Raw genomic sequence first — 13,683 nt, forward strand, 5'->3', positions numbered from 1 at the left:
AAAAAAAAAAAAAAAAAAGGAAACAACAAGCCAATGATTCCATGCAGATAAGGGAGGTCTTCCAGCCCAGGAGAACCTTGTTCAGGAAACACCAGCTCCAATTCACTAACAATGGCCTAACAGCAGCATGAAAGAATGAATGGACTTTCCTTTTAGAGTCAGGGAGTAGATTGTTCACCCATAGCAGAGAGCCCATTAAAATAGAATTCCTAAAGAGGAAGCCAAATAATTGGAATATATCCAACATACCCATGGGCCTGTCTTAGTTCGGCTGCTTTAAAGCAACACTAAGAAAGAGAAACACATATTATTTTTATAAACAGTTAGTATATTAATATCCCTAAAAAAGTCCCTCAAATTTCAAACTTTTTGTTTAGCTTACAAAAATATGATCAGGGGTTACCATTGCAATTAATAAAGAAAACAAAAACTCAAACTGAACACCATTTACACTATGAATTGACATCCAATGAAGCAATTCACGTTCTTTGGAGAAAACCCCCTTAAACGTTCCAGAAGAGGCAAACCTGGTGAACGCACCGCAGCCTGAGCCCAGAGCTGCTGCAGGGGAGCCCTGTGCTAAGATGTCTGCCCCCGGGGGCGGGGAGCAGGAGCAGGGAGCAGAAACAGGGAGCAGGAGCAGGGAGCGGGGAGGCGAACCTGAGGGTGAGACTGCCACCTGCTGGACAGCATCTTCAAACTTCTGCCAGCGCAGCCCGGCGCCCGGCAGCGCACTGCAGAACAGGCCGCCTTTGTAGTCCAGGCACCAGATATACTTCTCCGAGACCACCAAGCTGAGGATGCCATAGCCGGGACCCGAGTAGCCCATCCAGCTTTCTGCAAACTAACAAGGGCAGAGCCAGTGAGTTCTGTGGCAGAGGACACAGCCACACTCGGCTTACTGTTGTCAGTAAGAAAGGCGAAAGGATATCATTAACACGAGATAGTAAAAAAAGATCAGCAAGAAGCCAGGTCAACCCTCCCCCCAACCCCTACTACCTTTGGACACCCCTCTACTACAAATGTTCTGAGACGCATGCTGCTGTCTCCCTACAAAGACTCCCTGGCGTCCCTGGATGACATTTTCTCCTGTTCTAACGCCCCTGCAAATGTAACGCTTACAGCATCACATCATGAAGGAGCTGCTTTTATTCTGCAGGCATACCTCACCTTACACAAAGAGCCAGGTTCTTCAACATTTGGATGCAAGTAAATTTTTGGTAGTCGAATTATTACAGATGCACTGGATATATGGCACTACCACTGTCTTTTTTTTCCACCATATTTTCTTTGTTTTCTTTTTTGAGACAGAGTCTGGCTTTGTTGCCCAGGCTGGAGTACAGGGGCATAATCTCGGCTCACTGCAACCTCCGCCTCCTGGGTTCAAGTAATTTGCAATTCTCCTGCCTCAGCCTCCCGAGTACTTGGGATTACAGGTGTCCGCCACCACACCCAGCTAATTTTTGCATTTTTAGTAGAGATGGGGTTTTGCCATATTGGCCAGGCTGGTCTCGAACTCCTGACCTCAGGTAATTCACCCACCTTGGCTTTCCAAAGTGCTGGGATTACAGGCATGAGCCACCGTGCCTGACCTTACTAGAATTCTTTTAAAAATCAAAGCTAAATAAAGTCTTTGTACTTTAACACTTTCAATAAAGGCAAAGAAAATACATGTATCTGTACAGATACTCACATAGAAGTTAACTACTTCAAAGAAAATGGTGCCCAACTCTTCTCAATCCAGCCCTGCTCACCATGGCAAGCCTTACTTCTACCCCCAACCTCCAAATAAAAACACACCATAAAATTTCTTGGCTTTCCAGCTACCTGGAGTAGGATGAGGAAGGGAGGAAGTTAGAGGGTTGGGGGCTCAAAGGGCCAGGACCCCTGTCACCTAAGTAAGGGCTTTCCTAAATTTCTAGTCTAGAATTCCAATTCCCCACCCCACCGACAGTCTGCCTGGCTACTGCCCAGACATCAGGGGGCCATGCTGCTTGCACTTCTCACAGCCCTGCCCTTTGCTCAGTACCCTCATCTGAGTCCCACTCAACTGCAAGGATGTGAACATATACCTGGCTCCCCCTCAAGACTCTGAGGCTCAGGAAGATGGACTTCACAACTAGTGCCATTTGCAATGTGGTCCCCAGCACAATCACAGAGGCTGACAGTCAAGGCCACTCAAGAACCACTGGGTTGAAAAGATAAATACCGGATGACTGAATAAAAGGCCACCCTTGGCCGGGCACAGCAGCTCACGCCTGTAATCCCAGCACTTTGGGAGGCCGAGGCAGGCAGATTGCTTGAGCTCAGGAGTTGGAGACCAGCTTGGGCAATATGTCAAAACCCCTTCTCTACAAAAAAACACAAAAATTAGCTGGGCGTGGTGGCATGTGCTGGTAGTCCCAGTGATTCAGGAAGCTGAGGCAGGTGGATCACTGGAACCTGGGGAGGTTGAGGCGGCAATGAGCCATGATTATGCCACCGTGCTCCATCCTGGGTGACACAGTGAGACCCTGTCTCAAAAAAATAAATAAATAAAAAGCCAGCCTTATGGCATTTTGTCTCAAAACAAGTAAACAGCACGTTTCACTTCTGAGGCATGACAGCACATGGGGTGAGCAAGGGGGTCCTGGGGCCAGCCCTTCACTCGCTATGTGACCTTGTGCGAGCTGTCCAGCTGTTCTGTGCTTCAACTTTCTCCTCTGTAAAATGGGGACAAGGACAGTGCCTATTTTATAGTTCGTGTGTAGAGAAGTAAAAGAGTTAAACCTGTAAAGTGCTTCGCAGGATACCTGCACATGGTGAGCACTGACCGCGCGTCACACTGCTAGCACTGACAGAATCCAGTGTACACTGTGGAAAGCACATGTGGCTGTGAGTGCACAGCCATAATTCATACCTCACATCACCAGTTAGTAGGAGACACGACAATACACAGTTAGTTTTGAAACAAATACATCTAGTAGTAATTAGTTGCTAAGGGAAGCAGGCACTTTAAAAAAATCACTTTTAATATAAAATGCTCAAGGATAGTTAAAAGTCATCTCCTAGTTACATGTGCTGGGTGGACCTACAAAGACTGGTTACTCCAAACTGTTCCTGCACAGCTTGCAGGAGAGCCTTGGCGCCACTGTTTGGAGGTTGAGGAGACAGCAGTTCTGGAAATGGCCTCATGCTCTTGCAGATGGTTCCTTGGAGGGGTCTGAGGAGGAGGACAGGAGAGTCCCTGCCTCCAAACTGCTCAGAGCTTTCTCTACTCCACGGGTGGACAGTCCTCTACCCACTGTTTTTCTGAGATGGCCCCAGGCCAATTCAGCCCTGCCCTATGATGGCTAACAGTAAGTGCCTATGCCAGCCTGCACTTGTGGAGTCAGAGGAAACAGCAAGACGCTGCCTCGGTTGGGGAGGCAGGTTACTGAGCAGGGGAGAACAGGTCAGAAGTAGTTCAAGCCATCACAGTCCCTGTGCTGGAAACCCCCCGAAACCCAGACTTGAAAACAGAGTTGGCCTATGGATTGTGCAGTAGGAATAGATTTCTTTCTATGAGAAGGAAAATAATCAGTCTTGCCAATTATTCCCCTCAAGAAAGAAGCCTTAGCTACGTTTCCACCACGTGAACCCACGTACCTGATCTGGCTTGAGCAGCCCGGCATCATCTGCACCCAGCCGGCTCAGGTCCTGCTGGGAGCGACTAGGTCCGAGCTCTGTCACACTTGCCTCTGAGGATGAAGAAGGAAGCCCGTGGGCATAGATGTCCTCCTCATCGCTGGACGTCAATGCCTGATCCCGTGGAGGCTGCTCAAGCCAGGCCTTGGGAGTGCTGGCCGCCAAGGCAGAGACCGGAGTCAACTGTCCTCCCACACTCCCCAAGTCACGTTCAGAAAAGGGCGTTTCTTTCTGACCTGTGTCATCATCAGTGCCAACATGCCAGAGATTTGTGCTGAGGTGGCCAGAGGCCTCCATGCTGGTTAGGATGTCCTGCTCTTGGCTGGGCTCCACGGGGCTGCCTTCATCAGCTCCGGTCCCAGGTAGCCACTGCCCAGCACTTGGGGCCAAGCTGAGGCTGGAAGGCACGGTGAGTGAGTTCAGGAGGGGCGCTTCACAAAAAGTGCTTTGGGGGCCAATGGGTTGGACATCTTCCCCATTCTGCACCCCAGGAGAGCTGTCCTGTTCTTGGAAGGGTATCTGTGTGCTATGTGGTCCATCGTCTGCAGGACAAGGCTCATCTTCGAGTCCTGTGACATCACTGCCTCTCACATCTTTCCTCACTCCATTGAGCAGCTCCTGCCCATATGCATGGTGACAGTGTGGCATTTCAGTTCTAATGTCATCTTCCACAGCCAGAGAATCAGGCGCAGATCCTGGCACCTCCAGGACATTAAACGTTTCGGGGTCAGTATTTTCCTGTGGGACACCGTTCACTTCACCACTGAAGCCGCTTTCCAGGTCTGGAGACTCTGCACTTAACTGATCCATGCTACTGCCCAGGACACTTGAGGTCATTGACAGCAAATCTGTGTTCAACGACTGGGGACTGTCCCCAGGAAATTCGGAGCAGGGTGTAGATTCCAGGGAGCTGTGACAGGTGCTCCTGCTTCCACCTTCTAATTCAGAATAAGAACATTCAAAATAAGGCACGGTTCTATATGATTAGTAAGAGACTAATTCGCACACATATTTTTGGCTCAAGAAAAAATATTTTAAATAAACATTTATTTAGTGAATGAAGAATAAACCTCTTAAGTACAAATAATCCCAACAAAGAGATGCTTTCTATGCATGCAAGTACTGAACGAACCCATGGGTTTGAGGCCTTGCTCAAGAAATGCCAGCTAAGAAAAACCAGGGGACAGGCCGGGCGCAGTGGCTCATGCCTGTAATCTCAGCACTTTGGGAGGCCGAGGTTGGCGGATCACAATGTCAGGAGATCGAGACCACCCTGGCTAACACAGTGAAATCCCCTCTCTACTAAAAATACAAAAAATTAGCCAGGCACGGTGGTGGGCACCTGTAGTCCCAGCTACTCGGGAGGCTGAGGCAGGAGAATGGTGTGAACCCGGGAGGCGGAGCTTGCAGTGAGCCGAGATTGCATCACTGCACTCCAGCCTGGGTGACAGAACGAGACTCCGTCTCAAAAACAACAAAAAAAGAAAAACCAGGGGACAAACTGAGATGTTCACCTGGGTCACAAACCAATTCCTTATAATTATTAAAATGCTTAGAAATCTAATAAAATTTCCTTCAGTGCTGCAGTCATCTTAGCTAGAGAGGATTAACAGAAACCAAGGAGTAAAAGGTTTAAAAAATTCAGTGTTACACAGCCATAACAAAGAATGACATCCAGGCTGGGCACGGTGGCTCTCGCTTGTGAGCCATCTGAGCACTTTGGGAGGCCGAGGCGGGTGGGCCACCTGAGGTCAGGAGTTCAAGACCAGCCTGGCCAACATGGTAAACCTCTACAGCTACTCGGGAGGCTGAGGCAAGAGAATTGCTTGAACCTGGGAGGCGGAGGTTGCAGTGAGTCGAGATCGCGCCACTGCACTCTAGCCTGGGCGACAACAGTGAAACTCTGTCTTCAATAAATAAATAAATAAATAAATAAATAAAAATAAAGAATGAAATCTTGTCCTTTACAGCAACATGGATGAAACTGCAGGCCATAATCCTAACCAAATTAATGCAGGAACAGAAAATCAACTGCATGTTCTGACTTGTAAGTGGGAGCCAAACATTGAGCAGGTACGGACATAAACATGGGAAGGACAGACACTGTGAACCACCAGAGCGGGAGAGGAGGAGGCATGGGTCAAAAACCACCTACTGCATACTGCACTCACTACCTGGCTGCTATATACCCATGTAACAAACCTGCGCATGGACCCCCTGTATTTAAAAGTTGGAAAAAAAAAAAGAAAAAAATTCAATGTTAAATCCCGTATTTGGTAGCATATTCAACACTAAACATAAAATGTCCCATGTATTTACCAGCATAGATCTTCCGGTTTCCAATACTTTCCACCCAGGCTCACAGAATCTCTGGTTTAATCAATGGTATACATGGATAAACCAACCGTTTTTTTTTTTTTTTTTTGAGACAGAGTCTCGCTCTTGCCAGGCTGGAGTGCAGTGGCACGATCTCGGCTCACTGCATCCTCTGCCTCCCGGGTTCAAGTGATTCTCCTGCCTCAGCCTCCCGAGTGGCTGGGATTACAGGCACGCGCCACCACACCCAGCTAATTTGTGTGTTTTCAGTAGAGACAGGGTTTCACCATGTTGGCCAGGATGGTCCCGATCTCTTGACCTCGTGATCCGCCCGTCTGGGCCTCCTAAAGTGTTGGGATTACAGGTGTGAGCCACCGCGCCCAGCCCCGACATTTTAATGTAAATATCGAAAAGTACGCCAGGCACAGTGGCTCATGCCTGTAATCCTAGTGCTTTGAGAGGCTGAGGCGGGTGGATCACCTGAGGTTGGGAGTTCGAGACTAGCCTGACTAAGATGGATAAACCCCGTCTCTACTAAAAATACAAAACTCGCTGGGCATGGTGGCGCACGCCTGTAATCCCAGCTACTCAGGAGGCTGAGGCAGGAGAACTGCTTGAACGCGGGAGGTGAAGTTGCGGTGAGCCGAGATCGTGCCATTGCACTCCAGCCTGGGCGATGAGCGAAACTGTCGTCAAAATAAATAACTAAATAAATAAAATAATAATAAACAAACATTGAAAAGTACAAAACCGAGACCCTTTAAGCAGGGTGGTGCGTACACAGGTGGTCTGTCATCATTTAGACCTTTGTGTGTGTGTGTGTGTGTATGTGTATGTGTGTGTGTGTATTTTCCGTTAATGTGAAGTATTTTGCCGTAAAACTCCTTTGGGGAAGAAATGTAGGTGTTCTCTTTTGGATGAATGGGCCAGTGCTCACTCAGTGAGCAGTGGGATTCCCAGAGAATTGGGAAAGCCTGTCACCCCAGGTGGGCGTATGCTAGCTACAGAGGGTACCTGTCTTCTTCTTCTTCTTCTTCCTTTTCACTTTGATAGGCTTCACGACAAGCTCCTGGTCAAAGTCCTCTGAGCTGATGGCGTTGAATCTCTGTGAGGGGGGCTGGTTGCCTTTGCCCAGCTCAGGGGCGGCCTGGAGCCCAGGGGGCAGGAGCCCGGAGCTGCTGTCGGTGGAGTTGAGCGAGCTGCTCCTGCTTCTTGGCTCACTGGCCACGGAGCTAGCCACAGAAGAGCCTCTGAGCCTCGTCTCAGAAACTGTGGTCCCTGGTAACTTCTCTGCTTGCTGCACGTGGACTCGTTCTGAGCATCCAGATATCTCCAGACCATCTCTCACTAGGAAAGAAGAGTCTGGTTTTACCACTAGTGATCCAAGAGAGAGCTGATGTGCACTTATCCAGGTTTGCTAGCCCTAAATACCAGTTGTCACATAGGCGCCAGCCGGCTAAAGAACTGAAAGATTCTAAATTCATAGAAACCAGCAAAACTAAAAGAATCACACAAATGAGTCTCAGAAATAGTTTTTGTTCTTCAAGAAGCTCATATATTAAAATCAGTAAAATAATTTGCCATAGCTGTCTTTTTAAAGCAACTCAATAGTAAGGAAAGGTTAGGAGTGGGGGCTCACACCTATAATCTCAGCACTTTGGGAGGCTGAGGTGGGGAGATCACTTGAGCTCAGGAGTTCAAGACCAGCCTGGGCGACATGGCGAAAACCCATCTCTACCGCAATACAAAAAATTAGCAGGGTGTGGTGGTGCATGCCTGTAGTTCCAGCCACTTGGGAGGCTGAGGTGGGAGAATCATTTGAGCCTGGGACGTGGAGGTTGGAGTGAGCTGAGATCATGCCACTGTACTCCAGCCTGCATGACGGAGTGAAACCTGTCTCAAAAAAAAACAAAAAAAAAAGTGAAAAAATACTAAGAATACAGCATTTCTCACTTTAATTTACAAAGTATTTATAAATGAGAGATGCCTGTGTATAACAAAACAGCTTAGTTATACTATGCCTTGAATATACTTTAAGATTACTCAAAGGGCACTTGAAAATATATGTGTAGCTGTAATTAAATTTTCTGAAAGAGGTAAAGGTAATTTTCCATTAGAACAAACTCAAGACAGAGAAGTCCATTACCACACAGCATCAAGGCAAGTAGACAGCAGAGTGAGAGTAGGCAAGTGAGTCCCTGTCCCCTGTCCCCGAGACCAAGGGCCAGTGAGCTTACTACTGCAGTGCACTCATCCTTCCTGCAACATGACACCACAGGGCATCAGGCCAGAGCAGTTCCAGCTACAGTACCCTCAACACAAGACCACAGCCCACTTTGATCCCTTCGCCATCCTCTCTTTATCAGGGATCCTCTGTGTGCCAGACATAGGGCTAGCTGCTGGGACATGGCACTCCATGAGATATAGGAATTCCTGCCCTTGAAGCACCGACATTCTATTGAGGGCATGTGTTAGGGGGAGACTGTAGGCAATGGAGTGTACGCTGGAGACTGGAGGGGCAGGACTCTCCTCTGAAGAGACTTGTTGAAGATTACATAAGTTAATGGCGGATCTTGCCTAGAGCTGCCCTGTCCAACAGGCAGCCACCAGCTACTTGTAACTATTGAAACTCAAATTGATCAAAATTGGGCCGGGCTCAGTGGCTCATGCCTGTAATCCCAGCACTTTGGGAGGCCGAGTCGGCAGATCACAAGGTCAGGAGATTGAGACCATCCTGGCTAACATGGTGAAACCCCATCTCTACTAAAAATACAAAAAAATTAGCTGGGCGTGGTGGCGGGCACCACTTAAGCTGGGCATGGTGGCTCATGCCTGTAATCCCATCACTTCGGGAGGCTAAGGTGGGAGGACTGCCTGAGCTCAGGAGTTCGAGACCAGCCTGGGCAACATGGTGCATGGTGAAACCCCATTTCTACTAAAATACAAAAAATTAGCCTGGTGCGGTGGTGCGCACCTGTAATACCAGCTACTCAGGAGGCTGAGGCAGGAGAATCGCTTGAACCCAGGAGGTGGAGGTTGCAGTGAGCAGAGATTGCGCCACACTGCACTCCAGCCTGGTGGACAGAGCAAGACTCCGTTTCAAAAAAAATTAAAAATGTAAAATTCATCCCTCAGCTGCATTTGCCACATTGCAAGTACTCAGCAGCCACCCATGGACAGTGACTGCCTACCAGACGGCGCAGATGAGAGCATCTTCATCACTGCAGAAAGCTCTATGGGCAGCAGAGGTCCAGAGCTTAGCCTGGTGGCTCCAAGTCACCACCCTTCCTGAAAGCCATACTACCCCTCTGATGACACTGTCCGAGGGGCTCATAAACTCAAGAGTCAGAGCTTATTCGCTTCTTATACAAATTATGTTTTGGAATCTTCATCCCAATTTGCCCTCTCTGACTTCAGAGGTAATGGCAGTGAGGAGGAGGGTGATGGGGCCCACATGGCTGTTGCTGCCACCATTAGGAACAAGTTCCCTGAGGAACCCAAATATATAAAGTGCGTGGATGTCCGCACGAGGACACATATTAGGATTCTTTGCTCATTAAAATTTGGGCTTGTATGAATTACCAAAAAGTGTCAAAAGCACAGAGAAAAATCAATCCTACAAGGAAGAACTGAGTTAAGGGTAAACGGTATGTCCCAGATAACGGATTTAAATCTTCTAAAACCTCATGCAAATCTATGTCTTTTGGAGCATTAATCCCACATACTGTCTCAGAAGGAGATCAGGGATCAGTAAAGTGGTTTCTGATTTTTCCTTCCTCCTTTCTCAATCTCCCCATCTTCCACAACCATGAAAGCAACTCCACTAAATGTGAGACTATCTGATGTAAGCCCTAAAGTAGGTGACTTTCAAGAAATGTAGTGTAAACACTATTTTTAACAATCAGAGGAGTGGCCGGGCGCGGTGGCTCACTCCTGTAATCCCAGTACTTTGGGAGGCTGAGGTAGGCGGATTACCTGAGGTCAGGAGTTCAAGACCTGCCTGACCAACATGGAGAAACACTGTCTCTACTAAAAACACAAAATTAGTCTGGCATAGTGGTGCATGCCTGTAATCCCAGCTACTCAGGAGGCTGAGGCAGGAGAATAGCTTGAAACTGGGAGGCAGAGGTTGTGGTGAGCCAAGATCGCGCCATTACACTCCAGCCTGGGCAAGAAGAGTAAAACTCCGTCTCAAAAAAAAAAAAAAAGAATCAGAGGAAACCCTCCAAATCCTCCATGTTCAAATAAAGTTGCAATAGTTTAGCAAAATCATGGTAAGTTTTTGGTTTTGTTTTTGAGACGGAGTCTCACTCTGTCACCCAGGCTGGAGTGCAGTGGTACGATCTTAGCTCACAGCAACATTCGCCTCCCAGGCTCAAGTGATCCTCCCACCTCAGCCTACCGAGTAGCTGGGACCACAGGCACACGTCACCCCACCTGGCTAGTTTTTTGTATTTTTGGTAGACAGGGTTTCACCATATTGCCCAGGCTGGTCTTGAACTCCTGAGCTTAAGTGATTCACCCACCTCGGCCTCCCAAAGTGCTGGGATTACAGGTGTGAGCCACCATACCTGGCTCAATGGTAAGTCTGATCAATTATTAACTGCGATTACAAACAACAGAGTATAGTACTTCCCATCATACACACGGTACATTTTATAATAAATACAAACCTATTGATGTTAATCCTTCAGGCCTGCTTGAAATTCTTATAATGTTCCTATCTCCTTTCAAGAAAAATATTTCATTTTCTGTGCACGAAACAGACACAATATCACCGGATCCTTCCAAACCAGCAATTGTGGCCTATCAAAAAAAAAAAAAAATGCATGTGTGAGAGTCCAAATCAGTCAAATGATAACTGCACTTTACTACGGCAACTTTCTGAAAATTCCAATTCAATCCAAAGTTAGGTAACATCTGACAGATTGGTAAGCAGGATCTGAGGGGTCCCCTGGCAGGGTGGGGCCTTGGTCATCTGCGACCCATGTGCCACCCTGCCCTTGTCCCTGCTGCAGGTGCACTGGCCCTGACAACCCAGTCCCAGCCCTGTTCCTCCATGGTGCATGCATGTGCTTCTCTTTCTGCTCCAATTCCTTTCCTGTCCATGTTTGCTGGGGGAGTTCCAGTTCTCTCCAGATGCCACCTCCCTGAGAAGCAGCCTCTGACAAGCTCGCCCTCTGCTGCAAACCCCAGGGCTCTCAGGGCTCGCAGCACCTCATCCAAACCTCTGCTTGGCACCCCACTCCTGTGGCTGAAATAGTGTGCAGACAGGTCTAGTTCTCCTACTGTGTGCATTCCTGCAGGAGAGGCCAGTGTACACTGCAACTCAAGGGTTTTGAATGAATACATGAAGGGAGGCGAGGTTCCTTTAGCATTATCTGAAAGGGGTGGAAACAAAACACAGGACATCCCGAGCCCACACAGACTTAAAGCAAGTCCTTGCTTTGCTGTCAACAGTGCAAATAAGAGACTGTAATTTTAAATAACTGACGGACAGCTGCAAACATAACATTTGTTTCTGAAAGCTGCCAGTCATGCTGCCACTGGGTGGTCCAGACTCTGAGGGTGACTGTGACATCTGTCCCAGACACCTGCCTATAAAATGAAGTTAATTATACCTACTGGGTAAAGCACTGGGTAAGTGCTCAGATGAAAAAACCAATGCACAGTTACAAAGCATCTTGATGCTACTAATTAACAAGTGCACATAAGTCCAAAAGGTATCCAGGGCAAGAAGTTCTCTGTAACTGAGGAAAGGGTGCAAAAATATCTTTCAGAATATCCCTTAGAAAATGAACAAACTCAAGGCACCTTAGTGATTCCCCTAAATCGAAGCTTCTTACACCCCCACCCCATTTTACAGGAAGGAAAACCAGGCTCAGGCCAGTAAGAGACTCTTGGTTAAAGGTGGAACCGAGCTAGAAGAGTCGAGTCTAGTTCTGCCCCTCCACCCCGGGTCAGTTTTCTTTCTGCCAAGCCAGTATTACCAGGCACGGCTGATAATAATTCAGAAGGCTTCAATGAGGAGAGGATGAACTTCACGTCCTGCTGACACACACCAAAGAAGAAAACTCTTTCTTTTATTTTTATTTTTTTGGAAATGGAAGTCTCACTCTATCGCCCAGGCTGGAGTGCAGTGGTGTGATCTTGGCTCACTGCAACCTCCACCTCCCAGGTTCAAGTAATTCTCCCTGCCTCGGCCTCCCGAGTAGCCAGGACTACAGGCACCTGCCACCATGCCTGGCTAGCTTTTGTATTTTTAGTAGAGACGGGGTTCTGCCATGGTGGCCAGGCTGGTCTTGAACTCCTGACCTCAGGTGATCCGCCTGCCTCGGCCTCCCAAACTGCTGGGATTATAGGTGTGAGCCACTGCGCCTGACCAAAAACCATTGATTTTCTATAGTGAGGCTCTGCTTATAAGAGAAAGGGGTGCCTGGCAGAGGCCTGCTGAGCTCAGAATGGAAGAATGTGAACAGGACAGGGCCTGGTCTGGAATCTGGGGGTGAGGAGTTGGGAGGGTGAGGCAGAGAGATTATTTTAAAAAGAGCAAAAGCTCTGCTCTTAAGACAACGAGAAACTGAAACTAAACAGCTGTGTTTAAAGTTCCTAAATCTGTCTCTAACGATAATCTGTTATCATCTTGGTTTAAGCAGAAATTGTTTCCTACCATGATTTTAATGATGTTGGAAATTTGCCCAAGATATGTTGCTAAGTAAAGAAAACCGAAAATAAAAAACAAAAAAACAAAAACAAAAAAAAACAAGTGGCGGCCGGGCGCAGTGGCTCATATCTGTAATCCCAGCACTTTGGGAGGCCAAGGCGGGCAGATCACGAGGTCAGGAGATCGAGACCATCCTGGCTAACACGGTGAAACACCACCTTTACTAAAAATACAAAAAATTAGCCGGGCGAGGTGGCGGGCGCCTGTAGTCCCAGCTACTAGGGAGGCTGAGGCAGGAGAATGGCATGAACCCGGAAGGCGGAGTTTGCAGTGAGCCAAGATCGCACCATTGCACTCCAGCCTGGGCGACAGAGCCAGACTCCACCTCAAAAACAAAATCAAAAACAAAAACAAAACAAAAAACCAAGTGGCAAAATGATGTGGCTCCATTTGAGTAAGAAGACAAGGGCAAAATAACAGAGAAAGCATGCTGAGGGAAGGGCCCCTCCTCAGGAACTAAAACTCTCTGCTACTGTTTCTTTTTTTTTTGAGATGGAGTTTCGCTCTGTAGCCCAGACTATGACACAACGGTGAAATCTCAGCTCACAGCAACCTCCGCCTCCCGAATTCAAGCAATTCTTCTGCTTCAGCCTCCTAAGTAGCTGGGATTACAGGAGTGTGCCACAATGCCTTGCTAATTTTTTTATTTTTAGTAGAGACACGGTTTCACCATGTTGTCCAGGCTGGTCTCGAACTCCTGAGCTCAGGTGATTTGCCCACTTCGGCCTCCCAAAAGTACTGGGATTACAGGCGTGAGCCACGGGGTGCCCAGCCTCTGCTACTGTTTCTGTCGTATTTGAGTTATCACTGTATGTGCTCATAGTAATTGGATAGTCAGAAAAAACATGACCCAAATAGATTATAAAGAACAAGGTTGGGCATTGTGGCTCACGCCTGTAATCCCAGCACTTTGGGAGGCTGAGGCGGGTGGATCACCTGAGGTCAGGAGTTCGAGACCAGCCTGGCCAACATGGTGA

At 47.9% G+C, this 13,683-nt stretch overlaps 1 protein-coding gene across 1 annotated transcript in view; it reads right to left on the minus strand.

Moving 5' to 3' along the window:
• Positions 1 to 13,683, minus strand: part of TECPR2 (tectonin beta-propeller repeat containing 2) — a 138,428-nt gene that overhangs the window by 59,776 nt on the left and 64,969 nt on the right. The window contains exons 7-10 of the mRNA XM_011991593.1: positions 10,656 to 10,788; positions 6,997 to 7,329; positions 3,628 to 4,604; positions 661 to 844 (exon numbers count right to left, since the gene is read on the minus strand). Of these exons, the coding sequence (XP_011846983.1) occupies positions 661 to 844; positions 3,628 to 4,604; positions 6,997 to 7,329; positions 10,656 to 10,788 (1,627 nt within the window). The remainder of the gene's footprint in view (positions 1 to 660; positions 845 to 3,627; positions 4,605 to 6,996; positions 7,330 to 10,655; positions 10,789 to 13,683) is intronic.

The sequence above is a fragment of the Mandrillus leucophaeus genome, unplaced genomic scaffold (assembly GCF_000951045.1).
Source record: "Mandrillus leucophaeus isolate KB7577 unplaced genomic scaffold, Mleu.le_1.0 Scaffold4, whole genome shotgun sequence".
Taxonomy (NCBI): domain Eukaryota; kingdom Metazoa; phylum Chordata; class Mammalia; order Primates; family Cercopithecidae; genus Mandrillus; species Mandrillus leucophaeus.